This window comes from Schistosoma haematobium, chromosome 4, assembly GCF_000699445.3.
Source record: "Schistosoma haematobium chromosome 4, whole genome shotgun sequence".
Lineage (NCBI taxonomy): Eukaryota > Metazoa > Platyhelminthes > Trematoda > Strigeidida > Schistosomatidae > Schistosoma > Schistosoma haematobium.
The window spans coordinates 28,483,292-28,504,124 of NC_067199.1; the positions used below are offsets into that span (position 1 = coordinate 28,483,292).

A 20,833-nucleotide genomic window follows, 5' to 3' on the forward strand; every position below is an offset into this window, starting at 1 on the left:
TATCAACCAACATCGAAGTCTGAATCTTCAATATGAACGTCAAGACAGGTCTACTGTACGGAGCTGAAACCTGAAGAACTACCACAACTATCATCAAAAAGGTATAATTATTTATAAACGGTTGTCTACGAAAGATATTCAATGTCCGTTGACCGGATATCATTAGCAACAACCTACTGTAGAAGAGAAAAAACTATCTTCCGGCTAAAGAGAAAATTAGGAAAAAGCAACGGGATTGGATAGGATGTACAATACTGAAATCACCAAACTGCACGAGGAGGCAATCCCTAACTTGAAATTCTGAAGGGAAACGAAAAAGATGAAGGCCGAAGATTACAATACACCAAGAATCGGAAGCAGACATCACAAAGATGAATAGCAACTGGAAAGGATTGCCCAGGACAGGGTTGGATTGAGGATGCTGGTGGATGGACTATGCCCCTCCATGAAGAGTAACAAGCGTAAGTAAATGTACTGAACCAAGTTTATACTGATCTGACACAGAAGATACTGATCCAAATAATGTTATCTTTTTATCCCGTTATATCAGAAACAACGTCCTGAAATCAAAGCGATTAATCACGCCATGATACATTTATTAGGAATAGAAACTTTCCACAGTGCAGTAATTACCACAATTATTAAGTTAATTAAAATAGAATTTTATCATTTAACTCATTAAACAATTTTAAAAAAGTAATGGCATTCATTTTATTAAATATTTTTAATTTCCAGCAAATTAATTTTGTGCAAACATGAATTGAGTGTTGTATACTTTTAGCAATAATCTGGGTAGATTACACTATAACACTTAATTTAGACGCTTTAGTCTATCCAGGAAAAATGACCTTAAAACACTTTATTTTGATATAATTGGTACTATAGTTTGATTTATTTCCATATTTAGAATTAATTGATCAGAATCTATCGAAGTATTTGTTAACAACTCAACAGTAAGGGATATTTGTGACCATTGAGAATTCCGAATTTCCTTAGTTATTTAGGCTTACATTAGTCAGTGATATAGTTCAAGATTGAATTAATTATGGACAAAATATCTATCCGACTTAACAGAAATAGTTTTCAGTGAAAAAAAAACAAGTAAAAATTGTGAAATTCAATTCAAATGGGAAGTAAATAATTGAAAAAGGTTAGTTGACTGACAGCTTAATTAATTCAGCAATACGCTCAAAGAGAATAATAGCAAATACAAATATCATGCAAGGATGATGAATGTCAGAAAAATGACAACTGTTATTACAGCTTTTCATACAATACGTGAATAGATAACGTGAAGGAGATAATTTAGAGATTTAAGGAAACACAAGCTAAATAGTAATACAGTATCCAGAAATGAGAATAACACATAGAATATAGCACAATGATTATTGATAAAGTGATATCGACATTCTAGAAGGGACATAAAACCAAAACTAGTACGTTATTGGAGTCTTAATTATTTTACATAAATTTTTTTAAACATAAAGTGACTACCCCACTCTCATAAAAGATTGGTCGTTACTTTAATTAGCTAAACAGATTTTAGTTGAATAAACAGTGATGAATGTCATGAAATGAGGTATTATGAAAATATTTATCTGCATAGACAAATATGATGTTGCATTTGTTCCACTGATACAACATATTTCATTTGTATGTATTAATTGCAATTAAAAAACATCACAAGAATACTGATCTAGAGATAGAAAACTTTCTAAATCAGTAGATTATTTACATTATGAAAGCTAGATACAGAAGTTATTTTTGTCAAATCTAAAATCTCAGCGTGCAATGCTAAATTGTTATATATATATATATATATATATATATATATATATATATATAGAGAGAGAGAGAGAGAGAGAGAGACTACATTGAAGACCTGGAAGCAGTGGGTCGCCATTTCGTTCTAGTATGGGACTCCTCAGCAGTGCGCATCTATGGTCCTGCACGTGAGACTCGAATCCAGGACCTTCGGTCTCGACTCATGAATCGAATTATTAAAATTACTAGTCTCCACAAAACCCCCATTCTGTTAATAATCATCCTGAGCTCGCTAGTGACTGGCTTCAAGGAGTATTTCCTGGAGTTCTAGTGAGAAGCCGTGAACAGTAGAATTCAACCGTACCTGTTGTGAAGCAGTTACCCACTAAAGATAATGTTGAACGGTGGTGCAATATCGTAGATTGGTTGAATTTAGACATTAACAATGTTGGACGCTTGCTCAGTGGTATAGAGGTTAAGCGTTTGCCCGCGAGACCGAGGGTCCCATACTAAGTCAAAACGGCCGTCCAGTGCTTCCAGGCTCCCAATGGTGGTCTAGCTTAGATCGACTCATTAATTCAACTATTGATATTTAGTTTTTGGGCTGCATAGTATTCATGGTAGATATATAGCAGTATATTATGTTTAAACTAATGAGACTATATGGCTGAATCCATCGAATAATTTGAAAACGAAAACACTAATTTGAGATAAACCATTTCAAACGTCGGAAAGCTATTTTATATGCATTTTGTTATTGAACAGTACACTGAAATAGTAGGCATGAACTAAATGTCGTTGTGACTAATATGTAGAAGAGACAAAAAATAATTAGAATTTATCTCAGGAAGCATCGACACCCGCATTCCAAATACTATTTCTGTCACAGTTTCAACTTTGAATATTTATTATATACACATGAAAAATGAGATGCATTGGATTTTCCAAGAACAGTTTAAATAAATAACCTCCATAAGTAAAAGAAATCTCAGAAAGTTATACGGGTTACAGATGATATTTATCGACTATTTTTAAAATAAAGACACGTAATCCCTATTCTGCCTTGACTCCTTATTGAAAATAATGGACCTCAAGATATCTACAAAAATAGTAAACATATTCATGTTAAAAATAAATCTAAAATTTACTTGTCTTTAACAAATTCTTAAATGTACAACTAAGAGTCACCATTAAAAAGTATGATAACATGATTTTAATGTAATACATAAACAAGTTTATCTTTAAAATGTAATATGGTAAAACTGAGTAGAAAGTAGATTATGAAGACTCAGACTCAGCAAATTTTCAGAACACTTTTTTAATCACAATTAATTATCATCAAATGAAAACCATTTCAAAATTATTATCAGTACACTAACTACCAGTGTAGTCTTAGGAGAAGAATACGAATCGTTGCTTTTTTCTAAATAACAGTTAAATCTGTCGATAGATAAATTATTTTATTTAGTGAGCTTAATTTATTTAACAACGTACTGATACGGAATTCATTTGTAGATAGACGGAGATACATGACGTGACTGATTATGATATTGATTAGGTTGGCTTTCTAATAGTAACCAGATTGAGAAAGCAATACTAAATCTGATTGGTTAATTGTACATGTTACGTAGTAAAGTCAGACCAATAGTGACTCGGTTAATTATAAATGACATTTTAAAAAAGCGCATGTCAACAGTATTGATCAACTACTAATTGGAACTGTGATATACTAAATCGGGTCTGTTTTGATTTTTGGTCTGCTATCAGAAACATCATATAGATTTTAACAACGATAAGTTTTGAAAATGAAGTCCCTTTAATCAATCTGTACAATACAATGGGTAAAAGGTCTGATAACTGACTAACATTCACACATGGGAGTGAAGTTTGATTGTCAAACCTGTTTAATTGGTGATGTAAAATTTTTATGAAATAATATGCATAACTGAGAAATAATTTTACTGACTAACATCAAAATTTGGTAATACAATGGTTGGAAGGAAAATATGAGCTGTTCTTTAATAGGGAAATAAAATATTCATACGACTAATAATATTTCTGGAAAAAATTCTAACAGTCAATGGAAAGGAAATTGTTTACAAAAGTGAATCTTTAAAAGTGAGAAATGACCTACTTTAAAATTATTGTGATAAAATATGGAACTCTTCAGTAGTTTGGTTGGGATGGTATATACAATAATGTTACAAAGGTTAATATTAGTAAGTTTTCGAGAAAGAAACGGATACAGAAAAGAAGTAGGTAATTTGTTTTCATATCTACTCAATATATAAAATGACTGGTTACTAAATCACTCCAAATAAGTTTTACTTTTATCTGAGCCCGCTGATGAAGTTTGTATGATCATGGGGAGAATTTAAGAACATGTTCGCACATAATATGACAAAAAGTATAATCTATAAATAAAAACGCTAAGATACAAATACCACAACCTTTTTTATGGTAGCATAAAACACATTTAGGTGTTTAAGATCATAGTAATTATTTTGTTGTACTATCGGAGTAAATTATTATGCATGTATAAAAATAAAATAGATTGCACATTTCGCAACAAATATCCTCAAAAGACTCAATCTAAAATCTTACTCATCTTTACACTGAATTGGACATCAGCATTCAAAACGTAAAAAATGTTCTATAAGAATTATACTTTCATGTACTGGGAGAACTACGCCTTTGATTGTATATGCATAGTTTTCATGTGTAAATTCACCGCATAATGGTAATCCAATTTGTAAAATTAAGTTGTATAGAAGTACGTTCGTTAACTTTTAAAAATGATCAGGGATACTTTTTCAATCACAACTCTTGGTAAAATTAAGGTTTAACGATTGGGTCTCAAAGAACATTTGGTAGAAAACCAGAGAGATAAATCACAGGACTCCAGTTCAAATCTGAAGGCTGCTGTTATCCATGTAGATATCAGTCAGCATTGCATGTAAGATGTTTATTTAATTATAATAGAGAATATACATTTCGCTAATTAGATCACACTAAATCAGAAGAGTTTATTATTCTGTCAAGCTATTTCAGTTTTGTGTTATCAAGCACCTAGGACAGTTTTGTTTAACATACTGGTTCACTGATCAATTTTATTTCTGGTGATTACATGAAAAATTATTTATGGCTTTAGTAATGTCCATTATAAGTAGACGATTAGTAAATGTATTAATGAATTATAGACATAACACAATGATATAATTAGTTATGAATGCACGACTTTCAAATGAATGATATTTTTCGCTTAGATTACTATTACACTCTATTCATGTAAACAATAATATTTATATGAATATATGAGAAAATATAATTAACTCAATTTATGAATTACTAATCAAACATAGAGTACATTGGGTAACTAATTGTAATAAATAGGTAGTGGTTATGATAAATAAAACGTTACAAATACAGTTTGATGACAAAATGATTGGTATTAAAATTTAGCCATGTAGAGAATACAAAAAAAGGAGCACCACAGTGCATAGGTTTGAGTTCTCACATTTCTCAGAATCATTAAGATAGAAAATCAGTAAAAAGTAAAACTCACCAAAGAGAAGAGATCGAATAAATTTTTCTCGACCAAAAGAAAATAGAATATATTTTCTAATCCTTGACAAATCTAGGGTTGTTAAGGTAACATCTTTAACCCTTAGATTCCAGCATTCAAGTTAATGTAGTCAGAGCAAACAACTGTTTCTCAGACAACTCTTACTAAAAGCTGATGCCTACATGAGTTATTATAAACTTATAGGTTTTATTTTATATTGAATCGCAACTCAAAGTAAAACTACGTACTTTTTATTTTTTAATGTTGATAACAGATACACTGAAAATAAATTTCAGGTTTATCCATCGAGAGAGAATTTTGCAGCACTAGTGACGGAATTCTTTTTCTGTTCGGAATAATTACCGTATAATATGCCACTGAGTCTAATGTTACCTGGTTTTTGGATGTTTCTTAGTTAATGTCGCTTAATGGTGTAAGTTACCTTTTAGTTATGCTAAAACTCCATAGAGCCGCTTAAATATATACCAAAGTAAACGATTTTTATCATTTTAAACATTGAAAACAATATTCGAAAGTATACTTAAAATATAATTTACTTACTACAACAGTCGGTAAAACCACAATGTGCGCTAATTTTTGAAAAGTTCCAAAAGCACTTAACCAAGTACGATTAACCGATCGAACCACATTGTCACTCCACTGGTATACTTGACTGAGAATATAAGAAAATAATATATAGTTATGATTGATAGAACAAAACGTTTATTATTGTTAAGCTGAATATTTTCCTGATTGTAGTGAACAAGAACACTAGTGGGGACAATCGAATGTATTTAACAAAATTACAGGACTTGTTAATAAAATCTAACAATCATAAAGTAAATGCTTAATTTGCAAAATGTCCATCAATTGTCCTAAAATGACTCAGACTTCATTGTTGTTGCATTTTTATACAAATTGCATTCTGTTTCCATTCTTTACTATTCGATCCTCTTGTCTCTCTGCTGCCAGACCTTCTGTTCATGACTAGCATCATATACTACTAATGTCATTAAGTGTAGCACACACCACATGATTAAGTGACTTGTTAAAATCACAACTTTTGATTTTCATATGTAGGGATATACATTGAAAAATAATCATTCATCATTCTGACATGTTTTACTTTCCATGAAAATATACCTCATTTTATGACTCAAAATGAATGGGTATTATAAATTGTAAAACAGAACGTAGCAGTCACAATTGATTGATCACTGGGTGGTAATCAATGTCATGCTTGTCTAGTCCTTATTAGTGCAGATCGAATGCTATCGATCATGTTGCAATGTGGCCACCAGTCTAGGTGACTCGACACTGCGGGCACTATGTATTGAGATTTAGATGGTGGTTGGAGGAAGTCAACAGGTACACCTTGCTGACGAGTGCCAAGTAGCACGAAACCCGGGTCCAGGGTTTCCTGTTAACTACCTCCAACCACCATCTAAATCTCAATACATAGTGCCCGCAGTGTCGAGTCACCTAGACTGGTGGCCACATTGCAACATGATCGATAGCATTCGATCTGCACTAATAAGGACTAGACAAGCATGACATTGATTACCACCCAGTGATCAATCAATTGTGATTACATCTCAGTCCTACAGGAGGTTAGTCACGGCTCGGATAGCTCAGTGGTAACGTCTCTGACTGTGAAGCTGAGTGACACGAGATCGAATCCGCCAGGGAGCACCAGTTCCCTCAAGATTACAGGTACACCTTGCTGACGAGTGCCAAGTAGCACGAAACCCGGGTCCAGGGTTTCCTGTTAACTACCTCCAACCACCATCTAAATCTCAGAACGTAGCAGTATTTACAATGTTTATTTAAAATTAGTTCAACATTAACTTAAACTATTTACTAAACAGCAATTTCACTCTTATCCATAATTAAGTATATCAACATTGAATTATAAGGTAACTCAAGCTTAGATAAGCTAATTGCTTAAGATTTGAATCTATCAAGCCAAAAAATGAACGGAGTGATGAATTATAGAAAAAAAATTTCTTAACAAAAAACCTTAACCAGAGTAAATCTAAAGTGTACCTATAAAAAAAAAGAATGAAAAGGAGTTGATGAAACAAGTTTTAGAATTTACTTTGTATGTAAATAAACTTTTGTTAATATATAAAATTTTAGTATAAAAAACTTGAATTGTTTACTGCTAGTTTATTTGAAAATAATTAATTTAGGGATATTTAGATTGTAAGTAAAGAAAACAATCTGTTTATTAAAAGTATAATAAAAACAGTATTATTGTAATAGTTGACGGTTACTCATTTTCTTAGTTTCTTAGCACACGTTTTTTTTTGTAAATTATATGAAATCATCTCGAGGTTGTTTTTCTTTTCTTCTTTTTTGATTAATTTTCTCTTTATTTTAAAGATGACTATTTCATACATTAAATTATTTGTATATGTAATTTATTTATTATTTATAGGAGGTGAACTAATAAATTATTCTAAATTATACTGTGGTGTGAGCTACTTATATTCATATAAGTAGTATATGACGTGCGTTAAATAAACGTAAGGTCCGGCAGCAGAAGATGGCGAAGATCAAGAAAGGAAGAGCAAGAGCACAATGGAATTGTAAGAAAACACATGTACAATGGAATGGGAGACAATGGATTAGTGTTTGCAACGGGAACAGTACAGTTTGATATGATGGAATGATATTTTGCAAATTGACGATTGACTTTATGGTATTCACATTTTATTCAGATAGTCTGTAATCTTTGTGCTAAATACAATCGATTGTCCCCACCCGTGTTCTTGTTCACTACAATACTACTATTGAGTCGATAATTTTTTTTTCATTCAACAAAAAAAAAAAAACAAAATTAATAAACAATCATGAAATCATTTATTTGAGAAACAGGGACAATTTTGTGTAGAATTGCCCAATTTTTATGATTATAGTTTGTAATTAGTTGTCAGTTATAAAATATACAACTTGGGGATCAGTCGTCATTAGAGTAAATAGTTAATAATAAAATAAACAAGTATGTTCGAATTAACGATAAAATATTGATTTCATTCTTTTCGACTAGAACATCTTTATTTACAAATCATCTAATGATATTAGTGTTAGTTGTTAAAACTGGTTACTGTATAATTCATAAACATTCGAAAAAAACGTGTTCTGAACTGGATTAACAGTTCAAATATCAATAACCTTCAAGAAGGATCAATGTAATTAACGAAACTTAAAGATAAAGTAAATATTCCAAGTTCTACTCTCAACCAAATACAAAATATCCTGATGACACTTAAGATACAAACATTTGAATGTTTATAAAATGAGATTATTTACTACCAGAACTTAGTAAACTAAATTCAGTAGATTAAAAACACTAGTTATACTGACCATTTCGTATCATGTAACCGAATATATATATATATATATATATATATATATATATATATATATATATATATATATATATATATATATATATACGGGAATTTGAATCAAGTTAAAAGCGAAGTTGAATCGCTGTAAAATTCGAAATGGCTACTGAATGAGCTACAAATCGTAGTTTGCAAATCAAAGTTCAGTTACACTTTACCAATGAGATATAAATGAAAGATATATTACGATGGATATTTGATCAAACTAGTTATATAGCCAGTTCATTGCTTTCCGATATGCCACAAGTGTAAATCACAGGCTGATCATTATTTGGACTATCGGTTCACAGTTGAAGTTACGAGTCGATCTAAGCTAGACCACCATTGGAAACTTGGAAGCTATGGGACTCCTCAGCAGTGAGTATCTACGACCCCGCAAGTGGGAGATTGTTCGATTGACAGATTAGGGTTCATACTTAAAAATAGCAATTAAATTTGAAAAATAATCTGACTTATGACAAAAATTTGATCCATGACCTCATACATATTTTTTTATATTTAAACTCAAATCTCAGCCTTGTAAAAATGCAAACTCATGAGAAAACTTGAACTTTATCTATTCCACTGATCAAATACTTAGATGAGTGGATTTTCAAATTGTTATTTACTGAAAAATTGTAAACTCTGAGTGAGTATTTTTCCTTCGATTCTTTGTTGCTAGAAAACTATGAAAATTGCTGATCGACATTTTTATGTTTAGTTGAAGGCGATAGAACTAATTACCTAAGTTATTTGAATTTAGATATTTATGAGATAATGATAAACGATAAAACTATGATTATGTGACCTTTGTATACCACCTAATTATTTCTAGAGCAAGTATTATATTAGAAAATCAGGAGCTTTATTAATATTAACACCGACAAATGTATATACATTTTCCACAGACATTTTGAGTAACAGGATGAGAGATTAAATTTTAACAAAACAACGTACCCGTTCTTTCCTGAATACCAGCCTAGTGCAGGTTTAAATGTTATTGGATCACGTGGTGTTAATGGTCGATTTTGTTTATCTCTGTAGAATGCAAACAAACTTGTAGAGAATCCCTACAAAAAAGTATAAAGGTTGAAGTCGGATAAGGTTAAAAATCAAGTAAATGAGGACAGTAATCGAAATAAACATATGAACTGTTACAAGGTTTAATAAAAACCAATCAAGACAGCCAGACCAGCGTCGATCATAAGTAAAGAAATCTGAAAAGCGTACTTCCATTTGAAGTTTATGCTGATTGTGGATTCCAGAAGAACGATGAAGGCTTCATGAATAAACTACTCTACTAAAAAAGTTACTAAGTATCGTCATCCCTAAAGCACTTACGTTATTGTTAAGAAGGAAGTACAGGCACCATTCATATTGTTCAACATAAAAGTGATGACAAACAGTCAGTCATACTACTGAGACTCATATCAATGAATGTCCCAACTTTTAATATAAATTGATTAGAACTTCGGATGGTAATGTAACTAGTTAGTGTTCACAATTTAACACGAGAATCTAAGTAACACATAACTCCTAAATGAAGATAAATATGCTTCAGTGATAGTGACTAACTTAAGTGACGGAAAGATGTTCTGAAGATTTTTTTATTTGTTTTTTCTGAATATCAGAGGCCAAGTGGTTTAAAATTGCACTAATACATTTAGAATCGGAAAAAAACTGTTTATAAGTTTAACATCTATCAAGCTTCATGAAATAGCTTAAATCCATTTACGTATTAATGAATGATCGCTTACTAGTGAATGTAATATTTCATGCGTAGCAACAAACAGTGAACGCATTTTATCGTTATATTCATTACTTAATGTATCAGGACAGAAATTGATGTAGCCAGCCATAGGGCTAAAAGAAGGAACAAAATAACGAAAATTTGACAAGACAGGAAAAAAATATAGCCTTTCTACAGACTAATTTAGAGTTTATCAACAAAACATTTAATGGTTAGTAGATATTATTTACTCGGCTTTTAGACATTCCAGTCTAAAATTAAACTGGTCACAATTGGACAAGTAGATAAAATAAAACCTTTTATGCTATGAATTTCGCATTAAATGAAGCATAAAAGCGAGTAGAAATAAAATATTTGAATATGAGCTGACTGTCTTAGTAATTTGGCCAGTAAATAATTTATTAGTGGAACGGTGACTTTGTAGTTATAGCATTTATTTATTAGCAAATAGATCTCAGATTCTCTTCTAATGGTTTCTGTGGACTGTTGGTATCACACAAACAGAGTAAATTGAACTGAAGTAGATGAACTTGCACACAGCTAATGAGATAATATCAATTATTTAAAACATTTACACACTAACTAACAGTCAGACCATGACCAAAATGAGGGTACTGACCTCGGTAGTAAACCAATTCTACCTATTAACAAGTGAATTGTAGCTTAAAAAGCTGTGAAAAGATACAATATTACCCTATGTTTTGACTTCAATTTGTAGAATTAAAAAGAAACAAGTCTGTAAATCACATTTGTCCAGTAAATAATCTACATGCACTCTTTTAAACACAGTAAGTAGATATTAAAATTTTATAGAAGGAATTGGATGCTGTAAAAAGTGACATAAGATGCTTGGTTAAAATATTAAGAATTCCGATTAAAACAAGATTATATTTTTTATAAAAAAGTTAATCTACCGATCAGTATTAGCTTCTAGCTGACAGTGTGCAGCATAACCTAGGACTTTTGCAGTATTACATCTATGTGTTCTAAGCGATGAAATATAGAGTATGAAGTTGGCACGGTATATACCTTCGCCCTTGCGACCTGAAATCATTGAGGTTCCATTATAAATAAACCTGCACTGCTGATAAAAACAAGTGAAAATTTTCAATAAATAAAAAAAGGCTTTTTACATTTAAATGTGACACTGGAATGTTTATAGGTCCACATTTTGTCCATTCCACACAACCATTGACACAAAATGTCAAGAGTTGATTATCAAAAGTCATCAACTTTGTAGCACCATCAACACAAACTCTGGAAACACTGAACGATTAAATCGCTTACACTTACCTGTCAAGTGTTAATCTTCTGGGCACGGTATGAGACTGACGTAACAGTAGAGCATCTTCCCAAAACTCAATTGCTACTTCAATTACATCTCTCTAAGAAGAGATATATCAGTTAGGCAAAACCTACCTTAATATCCTGGAAATTTTTGAGAGATTTAATTGACCTATCATAATGGGTATGAATTCTTAATTCTGTTTGTGAATTACGACGAATAAGTTTTTGCACATCCGAAGACACCACATGAGTTACAACTTCAGAGTGATTTATCACACCATGGTGACACAATGTAGAAAAGCGATCATATCTCAATCCACTGATAATGAAATGAACCCCAAAAATCGGAAATAGAATAATATCTTTTATTTTCCACATAACACTTCATCCAAAGGTTATGAATAAGTCCGCCAGAATTGAACTGAACTACCTATCTCAAATTACGGGATAAAGAGGTTATGAAAATAGAACCAATAGTTAATTTAGCATTGAGAGCATTCAGGGGTTAGAAAAAATAACATTATTTACTGAGACTGAAATTTATTGGACAAAAATCCGAAGGACCATTGTGGTTTGGATGGTTTAGGGACTAGATATAACAAGACCAAACTAGAATTTGTCATTTCATTAATAAACTGTGCAGTAGGAATGTTAGTGAGAGGAGTGGCAATGACTCAAGTAGAAAGCTCCAGGTAGACAGATTTTCGATCATTCGCATAAGATACCATCAGACAAAGAGGTCATAAATATACACTCAGTTCAAATAGAAACTACCAACTGCCTATGCATAAACCTCCAAAGTTTGTCCACTAGAATGAGTGGGTTGCGGGGGTTACATAAATCAAATAATGTTGGTCTCACAAGCACAACAGAAATGTGGATAACTTGAACAATTGACTAAGAACGAACCATAGTTGGCATGTCCTTTTTATGAGACTACAGAAACGTGGGGTCCTGCTCTATACTTACTGCCTAGAGGTATTTCATCTAAACGCTCAAGGGTTTGATTGCTTCAACGGATCTGAAAGATTACTTAACACTAAAAGGTGTTTGATTGTAATTATTTATTGAAAACCTATCGCCGACGCCAAATGAGACAACCATATTTTGGAAGGACCAAGTTATTACTTTATATTAGTACACGAGCACATCTGAAGCTTAAGAGAATTCAGTCATTTAAAGTCAGCTTCACTAAATATGTACATTGAAGGAATAACCAGGGACCGTCGCTCTTAGTCTGGATCTTTACTAATGAAACATTTCCATTTAGTAAAGTGATTCTAGAGTTTTTAAGTAAGGTGATATACACTCCAATCTTATTCATAAGGACGAACTAAAATGACCTGTGAACAATAGATGATAAGATTTAAAACAATTGAATATTATAGCATTAAAGGGCAATCTTAAACTGATAGAGTGAGAAGCTAATACTCTGTCTGACGCACTAGGAAATCTTGGACAACATTATCTAATGTACTACCAATCGGTCTGTCCCGCAAACAGCTTCGAAAACTTTGAGACAATTCGAAGTTATATGACGGAGCATTTTTAAACAGGTACTCAGTTACCAGTGGTTCACTAGTTTTCATATTTAAGTAATTAGATACTTAACACCATGATAAATTATTGATTTTTTCATAACTCAGGTATCTTACAAAATGTTGCTTTTTACTGGTGGCGCAACATTTCAGAGGAAAATCCACAACAAAAAGGGAAGGTTAGCAGTTTAGGGGAATCTGACACGCAGCCAAGGTTAGGAACACAACAGAATAATAATATGTAACTTCGAAGAATGTGAAGTAACCTATCTGAATCACACTACAAGCTACATGTAATACTTAAATAATTCTTAGCAAGAAGTGTCCTTGGTATCAAAATACTTAGGTGTATTCGTACCTTAAAATCTAACACAATATTCCAGTTGTGACAAAAATGACTTTTGAGTCAAAATTGCACTAGAATTTTTGAGGCATGCTCTCAAGTAGTTTTATTACGAAAATATCTTGTTCGGCTTTGCATGGAATCTAAAAACAACGTTTTGTCCGTCACTCCGAAAGGATAAGAATATATTGGAGGATATCTTAACTCCCCAAGCAACACAAAAAGGGGAAATAAAGCGGACGAAAGCGTAAATAAAGGGGAAATGTCGCTTTTCCCCTTACGTCGTGTATTTGGGGAAAATTTGTCGACGATTCTACGTAACGCACAGTGTTTGAATGAACCGCATCCGGAACTGCAGTTTTCATAAACTTCGACAAATTAAGGGCCGATCGGTCCACAAGATTGGTTCGTGGTCCAGAAAATCGTCTTGGCAATGGGTACACCCAGTCTTCAGTCTTCAGTAATAAGGACAGTAGGTTGATGAATCTGTGTTAATCCTGACACTGCTTTTCAGTGAAGGTCCAGCTTCTCCTTGAAAGTATTCACCCATTGCCATCCTCTGAAATATTTACTGTGGTTTAGTCTAAATGCAAGACAAATGGGGAACATTGAAAAGTTAGAAGCACAAAAAGTGTACTATTAACTTTCATTGGTAGTCAAGTTTTGTGATTCCCTACTATGCAGTAGGAAATCCATCAAGTACATAATGAGTAGTTCTAAAATGTCAGGAAAAATAATATATCACATATTTTAAATAAAATATTTACGACTATATGTGTAAGATTACTTGACAAAGAACACAAAACTAAGCCTCATTAAAATATGCGTAAACATATAACTATACCTGTAGTGCCGAAAAGATTGAAATTTCGCCACAATTCGGAAATATATAACTCAAATGGTCACCTAAAATGTCATTTTAATTGGTTGATTTTTGATGTTAAGGTTCATAAAACTAATTATTGTAGAAGTTTGTTAGAAAATGTTTTAAATATACCCGTTAAATCAAATCTTCCAGCACGTGAGAAAGGTGGATCGTTGAATGTCCAGAATGTTCTTATATCTGTATGAGAAAACATGGTATTCGAAAAGACTGGGAAAGTTACCATATCCGTAGTTGGGTATCCAGGCTCAGGAACGGATGTTCGTCAACATGTTGGGAAATCTTGTCTCATAAACCGTTTTATGGCCCCATACAGGTTCAATGAAAACCACTTGTCAATTTTAAGTCTGTCAGATTATGATAGTGAAGTGATCTGTTCAAGCCACTGGCTATATTGGGGAGACAGTAGTGTGAATGTTAACGGCTGTAAACTACATATCCAAATAATTGAGCAGTGTGACTTTGTGGATGACCATCTTTTCCAACCTCTTTTCGAACCGAGACCATATGCAGAACGATGTTTGGACTTTAAAATCACCTTGCATTCAAGAAAGTTGTGTTACGTTTGTAAGGAGCAGCTTGGGCATGAGTCGGCTTTTCCTCAGGTTTATCTTGAACCCACCACTTTATTTGTAGATGTCTTTGTATGTGTATATGACATGTCATTATGTGGTCCTTCAGCTCTGCAACAGGCTGCCTTTTTAGGTCATGTCATCACTCGTCTTTCGTCTCTTAAGTTTCCAGTGGTTGTCGCAACATCTAAACATGATATGAATGTTTCTCGTCAGGCCTCAACTCTCTTTAAAGATACACTCAGTGGATGTAAAAAACATTGGATGAAAAATCTGTGTATCGTAGAAACATCTTCACGTCTAAATGTAAATGTCAAAACTGTTTTTCAATGTGCTGCAGTTTTTGGACATCACAAACGTGCTAATAAGTACAAACTCCATACTGGCCTTTTACGTTGTTCACTCAGAAAATCATCCAACGAACGCAAGCCGTTCCCTATGTGTTTCGGAAAGTCAGTGTGGTAAGTCTCGTCAATAATTGGTTAAACTTTGTTTAATAGGTGATATGGTAATTTATATGTTAAGTCCTCCCATATTTCATTTGCAATAATTAACCGATTATTAGAGACTGTCAAGACAAATAGTAGTTCAAGGAAAGTGTACCTACTTACCCAATAGTCAAAATATTGTCTACAAAACCATAAAGCTTATTATTATTTCATGTGAATTGATCTTTAGTGATGTCTGTTTATTACTCTAAAATATAGTATGGCTATAGTGTTTGCTACTATCACTTTACGATTTAATTGTATGGACAGTCAAAATTATTAAGCACATCAGCCCTTAGCATCAGTGATATTCTTCGAAGTGTTTGTTGAGATACTGTTAGTTGTCCATGTTAGTATGGTTTTTTGTTATCTTCAAGTTGTTTTAAATCTACACAATTGATTGGCACACAAATAAAACAATGGTATTTTCCAAAGGCTACGTAAAAATTTCATGATTTCGTGCTTTGATCTATTTAGGGGCTACTATCGTCTATCATATGTTACGTTTTTATGCATTCTAGCTAATGGAATGTTAATTTCTTAACGCTTTAACCTAAGTATGCGATGAAGCATAATGATTACTATATAGGCGGATAAAATGTGATATTCCTTTTCGTAGGTGTTCAGAACTTTTAGAAATATATTCCGTACTCACTAATAGTGAAAAAAGTTTTTCTACAGGCTCTATAAAGTTCATCCCTTAGAACTTGGCTTTTGAGAAAGGTGGAAATAATTGGTGTGATTGTTTCCATCAGGTTAGTAGATACGTGAGATCCATCTAAGGGAATTGGAAAACCCTGATCGCAAACCAATGGTGCAAATAGGCTCCAGGATCCTGAGGAAACAAATGGCCTATGAACCTATTGTTGTCCACCGGCTACCATGAGACTATCTAATGTCACTCCACTGCCTTATGGATTAGACCTTTAGGTCAAAGGCACGGGTATTGGCCCCTTAAGAAAAACACCTTCGGTTAGGGCGCTCAGACAGTATTCCAGTCCTTACATAAATCGAATTTGTGTCGAATAGATATTTGGTGCCTGCTTGTACCAATATTTATGTGTTTTAATCGATAAACGTTAGTATACCAATAGCCTTCCAAGCTGTCATCATTTCTTCAACAATATATTTATCACCATCCTTGGAACAAAACTAAATTGTCTCGTTTTGAGCAAGTTAATGGTACTGTTTATATAAAACCACCCGGGCTCATTGAAGACTGTAAGTATGGCTTTCTCGGAAAAGGCTATCAACCATCTACCATACGAAATGCTTTTAAGTTAGAAATAATACATACTATAGCCCACATAGTGGGTGCAAAAATAATTTTAGTTTAAACATGTCATCAGTTGTTTTAAAATATTGATGTCCATTATGTTGCCCAGTGTACGCAAAATATGTTAACAACTGAATCCCGTTATAAACGTTACATATCAACTGTTTTTACACTGGTTAATATAAAGACCTACTTGGTTTATTTTCATATTTACTGAATAAGATTTCAAACAAAATATTATGCTTTATTTCATTATAATATGTGATAATATTTTCGAAGCTTTATTTGGTCATTGATATTATTTCAATATGTCATTAAGTGAATAACCAAGCTTGAGATTATAGTACTCAATATTTCCACTGTAGTCCCAAATATATCTTATTGCTAATTTAAACTTTTCGTACCTTTAGGATGTCTTAAATTCTTTATTCTCATAAAATCTCACCGCGGTTTCCACATAAGTACCTCTATTTACTTTCATATTTCTTCTAGGTCTAGTATACGTTGGGTTCAATATGGTACCAGTTCATGTGATACAAACGTCCATTCGATTAGCAGCGAATCTCCAAATGTTCGACATGTATCTTATTTTCCTCCACTTGTACAGTCTCTCACATTTCCTAAACAGCATAATAAACTAAGAATTCCTGAACGAATCATTTTACCACAGGTTTGTTAAATTAATTTTTACCAATAGTTTCGTGGAAATTGTTATGCCATGTTTTCTTGTTGCTCTTATCATTCTTAATAATTTCATATATTAGTTGATTATCATTATTTTCTTCAACAAATATTCTATTAATATCATGTTTCAAGTGTTCATCTTGTATTTTCGACTACGTTCTAACCAATACTCACATTTTTCTCAGTTTTGCACTATATTTGTGTAGTAAGTCTTTTTATTCATCTTGTGTATTATTCTAGCCTATCATTCATCTAACTACTCAGTGGTTAATTTTCTACTAAAGGCTTAGTTATTGGTTTGGAATACACAGACAGTCTAGTCCGACTAAGTGAAGATACTGATGTTATGTAGTCTTCTGATCTCCTTGACCGACAATACAAGCATGCTTAGAATGTGTTTCCCTCCTTTTAGGTGCATATTTTTGCTTAAACTGTCCATTTTATATTACTACAAGACTTTAAAACGTGGGCGTGTGGGCAAACTCCAGGTTTTGATCATTTATTTCGTCGAAGCATTGCTCTTGTATAGTGAAACGACCAAGTATGCAGTATTGTGGTTTCACCCAGAGTACTAGGCGATGGTAAACCGGTCGATACGATATTGAATCTTCAACTGGGATAGTTTGGACCTGTGTTACCTATGCCTAACCATTGGCTACCTCGACGGTGGATGTTAGCTGATGTTGGAAGAAAGCTAGGGGCAACAAATTTAAGACGTGACACCGGTCCATAAACTTGTTGACCGTTAATGTAAACCATATTGGTAAAGTCAGACAATCTGGTTGGTGTCTGCATGCTGGATTCGTCAGGCGATATGACTCAGTCATGATCGTGCAGGTATATTCGCTCTTTGGTTTGTGCTACATATGAGGTTCTTATATTATTTTATGCATACTTACCTGTCCTATCTTTTCAAACTTTGTTCCTGATGTTTGATTTTCATCGTTATCATTAATACTATTCTATGTCGACTCTTACTATTTATCTCCTGACCGTTGTTGCTACCTTGACGTGGTGGTCGGGCTTGCCTATCGTGATGAAGCAACCGAGCTATACTGGCTGGAACAACCGTTCCTCAAGGTCCTACCATGTCAGACAGGTCGGTTGAAGAGCGGTAAGACTTAAAGCAACAAATCCAAGGTCCGAAGGCGAAGTCGTACTGCTGACTGTATAGCGGTGTGACGGCAGTAAGGCGTTCCCTTCAGACAACCAGCATAACAGCGATACTTCCTTCCTACAAGGAGGGGTGTGTTTAGAAAAGTTTGACCGTAAGAATCCACACAGCGCCTTATCCCATGGATATCCGTCTCCGGCGGTAAGGTCTCAACAAGTACGGAGCTAACACAAAAATTACTCACAAAAAGGTCTCGTGTGACCGACCTCAAGCAGTTATCTCTTGGGTAGTGTGGTCAAGCTCTCAAGTCACTAAGACCACCTTTAATCGAATTTCGTTTTCAGGTACCTCCAGAAGAACCCTTCCACGGTGTGGTCAGCCGGGAAGTGACAACCGCCGTCATACCTCTAATAGCACTCAAGATCACTGTATTCATAGTCAACTTCCCTCTTCAATATCATTATCCCTCATACATCGACTTAATTCTAAACTTCCTCTCTTGGCTTCCCCAAGTGTCACCATAGCCAACGATTCTAGTGCGTAAAATACTGTCCCAGGTCTACTTAAACCTCGCTCCAAACTACACGTTGGAGCCTTCAACGTACGCATTCTATGTCAAGTCAGCCAACAGGCCTCCTTGGCTAAAACCCTAGAATCTCGTACCATTGATGTATGCTGTGTCTCTGAAACACGCATACAGGATCCCAGTGTGGTAATTTACTTGACCTCACCTCGGCAAAACGGAGAGCCGAAGAGATACACCCTCGGTGTATCTGGTGACCCGACGGCCATTTTTTGTGGACTGGCAGGAGTAGGCATAGCAATAAGCATGAAGGCGGAACAAGCACTGCTAGAGTGGATCCCGTTAACAGTCGTTTATGTTCTGTTCGGCTAAACGGCTCCGTAAGAAGTCGGAAGGATGGGGGCACACGTCGTTACCTTTTTGTCGTTTCTGCCTACACTCCCACCGACTGTAGCTTATATGAAGTGAAAGATGAATTTTACAGAAAGCTATCTGAACTTATTCAGAAGGTTAAACGTTCAGACATAGTACTCGTAGCAGGTGACTTTAATGCCCAGATAGGTAGTTTAAACCAAACAGAAAGGCATTTAGGTGGGTATTTTAGTATTCCGGCACAACGAACAGATAATGGTGATCGTCTGCTGCAACTGTGCTCAGACAATCGTTTATCTTTATTAAACACAAATTTTAAGCATAAGGAGAGACATCGTCTAACATGGCGACCCCCTACACCAAACCAACGATGGACTCAAATAGACCATATTGCCATCAAGTTATCGTTGGAAAGGGTCGTTAGAAGATTGTCGTTCATTCTGGAGTACCTACTTGGACTCCGACCACGCCCTAATACGGGCACGCATCTGCTTGCGCCTCGCTGGACGCATAAAAGCCACAGTAAAAAGACCCATTAGAACTGAATTGAGTAGCGAGAAAACCAAAAGTAAGTTCCAGGAACAACTGACGTCACAATTAGGTAGTTCTGAAAACGAGGTTGACTCAGATGTTGCTTGGAAAGCTATACAAACAGCTGTGGAAACAGCAGTGACATCTATCAGTGATTTAAATCAAAGGATTACAAAGAACTAATGGATTTCCTCAATGTCTATTGCACTGATGGATTCTCGCAAACTCGTCTCATCAGGCTCTGAACACGATGAAGAGCGACAACAAATCATATCTAGGTTAACCAAAAGTCTAAGGAACGACCGTGAGCAGTGGTGGGCAATGAAAGCAAAAGAGATGGAAAAGGCGGCGACTATAGGGAACACAAAACAGCTTTACAGACTAATAAAAGAAACTGGAATTAATAAGTCAAGTGTAAGTCAGACTAGTTTGAAAAAAGACGATACTCTCATCTGCTCTCAGTCCAGACGTTTAGAACGATGGGCGGAACATTTTAGAGAACAGTTCAGTTGGCCTTCCGCTACTCTACAACTACCCTCCATTCCCAGACAGTGTGAACGGGACATTGAAGTAGGTCCCCCAGCTCTAGCAGAAGTTCAAAAGGCTATAGTTAATCTGAAATGAGGAACGGCAGCTGGTCCAGATGGATTGGCTCCAGAGGTCTTTAAGGATGGTGGTCCAATTTTAGCGATTAGGTTGACTAATATTTTAGCTAAGATCTGGGAGTTAGACGTTATTCCATCTAACTGGT

General features: G+C 34.2%; 2 protein-coding genes across 5 annotated transcripts in view; one reads left to right on the forward strand and one right to left on the reverse strand.

Annotated features, from left to right (window-relative positions):
• MS3_00007802 (uncharacterized protein) overlaps positions 1–14,461 on the reverse strand; it is a 30,872-nt gene extending 16,411 nt beyond the window's left edge. The window contains exons 1-8 of one of the 3 annotated variants that reach the window (XM_051216144.1): positions 14,427–14,461; positions 11,891–12,188; positions 11,765–11,856; positions 11,605–11,728; positions 11,386–11,552; positions 10,479–10,584; positions 9,679–9,791; positions 5,891–6,002 (exon numbers count right to left, since the gene is read on the reverse strand). In XM_051216144.1, coding sequence (XP_051066699.1) covers positions 5,891–6,002; positions 9,679–9,791; positions 10,479–10,584; positions 11,386–11,552; positions 11,605–11,728; positions 11,765–11,856; positions 11,891–12,136 — 960 coding nt within the window. In that variant the 5' untranslated portion in view covers positions 12,137–12,188; positions 14,427–14,461. Of the gene's footprint in view, positions 1–5,890; positions 6,003–9,678; positions 9,792–10,478; positions 10,585–11,385; positions 11,556–11,604; positions 11,729–11,764; positions 11,857–11,890; positions 12,189–13,654; positions 14,223–14,426 lie in introns of those variants that run through there. The other 2 variants (XM_051216142.1, XM_051216145.1) reach the window with 2 other exon arrangements.
• Positions 14,462–14,637: 176 nt separating this feature from the next.
• MS3_00007803 (uncharacterized protein) overlaps positions 14,638–20,833 on the forward strand; it is a 31,340-nt gene continuing 25,144 nt past the window's right edge. For both annotated transcript variants that reach the window (XM_051216147.1, XM_051216146.1), the window contains exons 1-2: positions 14,638–15,555; positions 17,351–17,528. In XM_051216147.1, the coding sequence (XP_051066702.1) occupies positions 14,717–15,555; positions 17,351–17,528 (1,017 nt within the window). In that variant the 5' untranslated portion in view covers positions 14,638–14,716. The remainder of the gene's footprint in view (positions 15,556–17,350; positions 17,529–20,833) is intronic.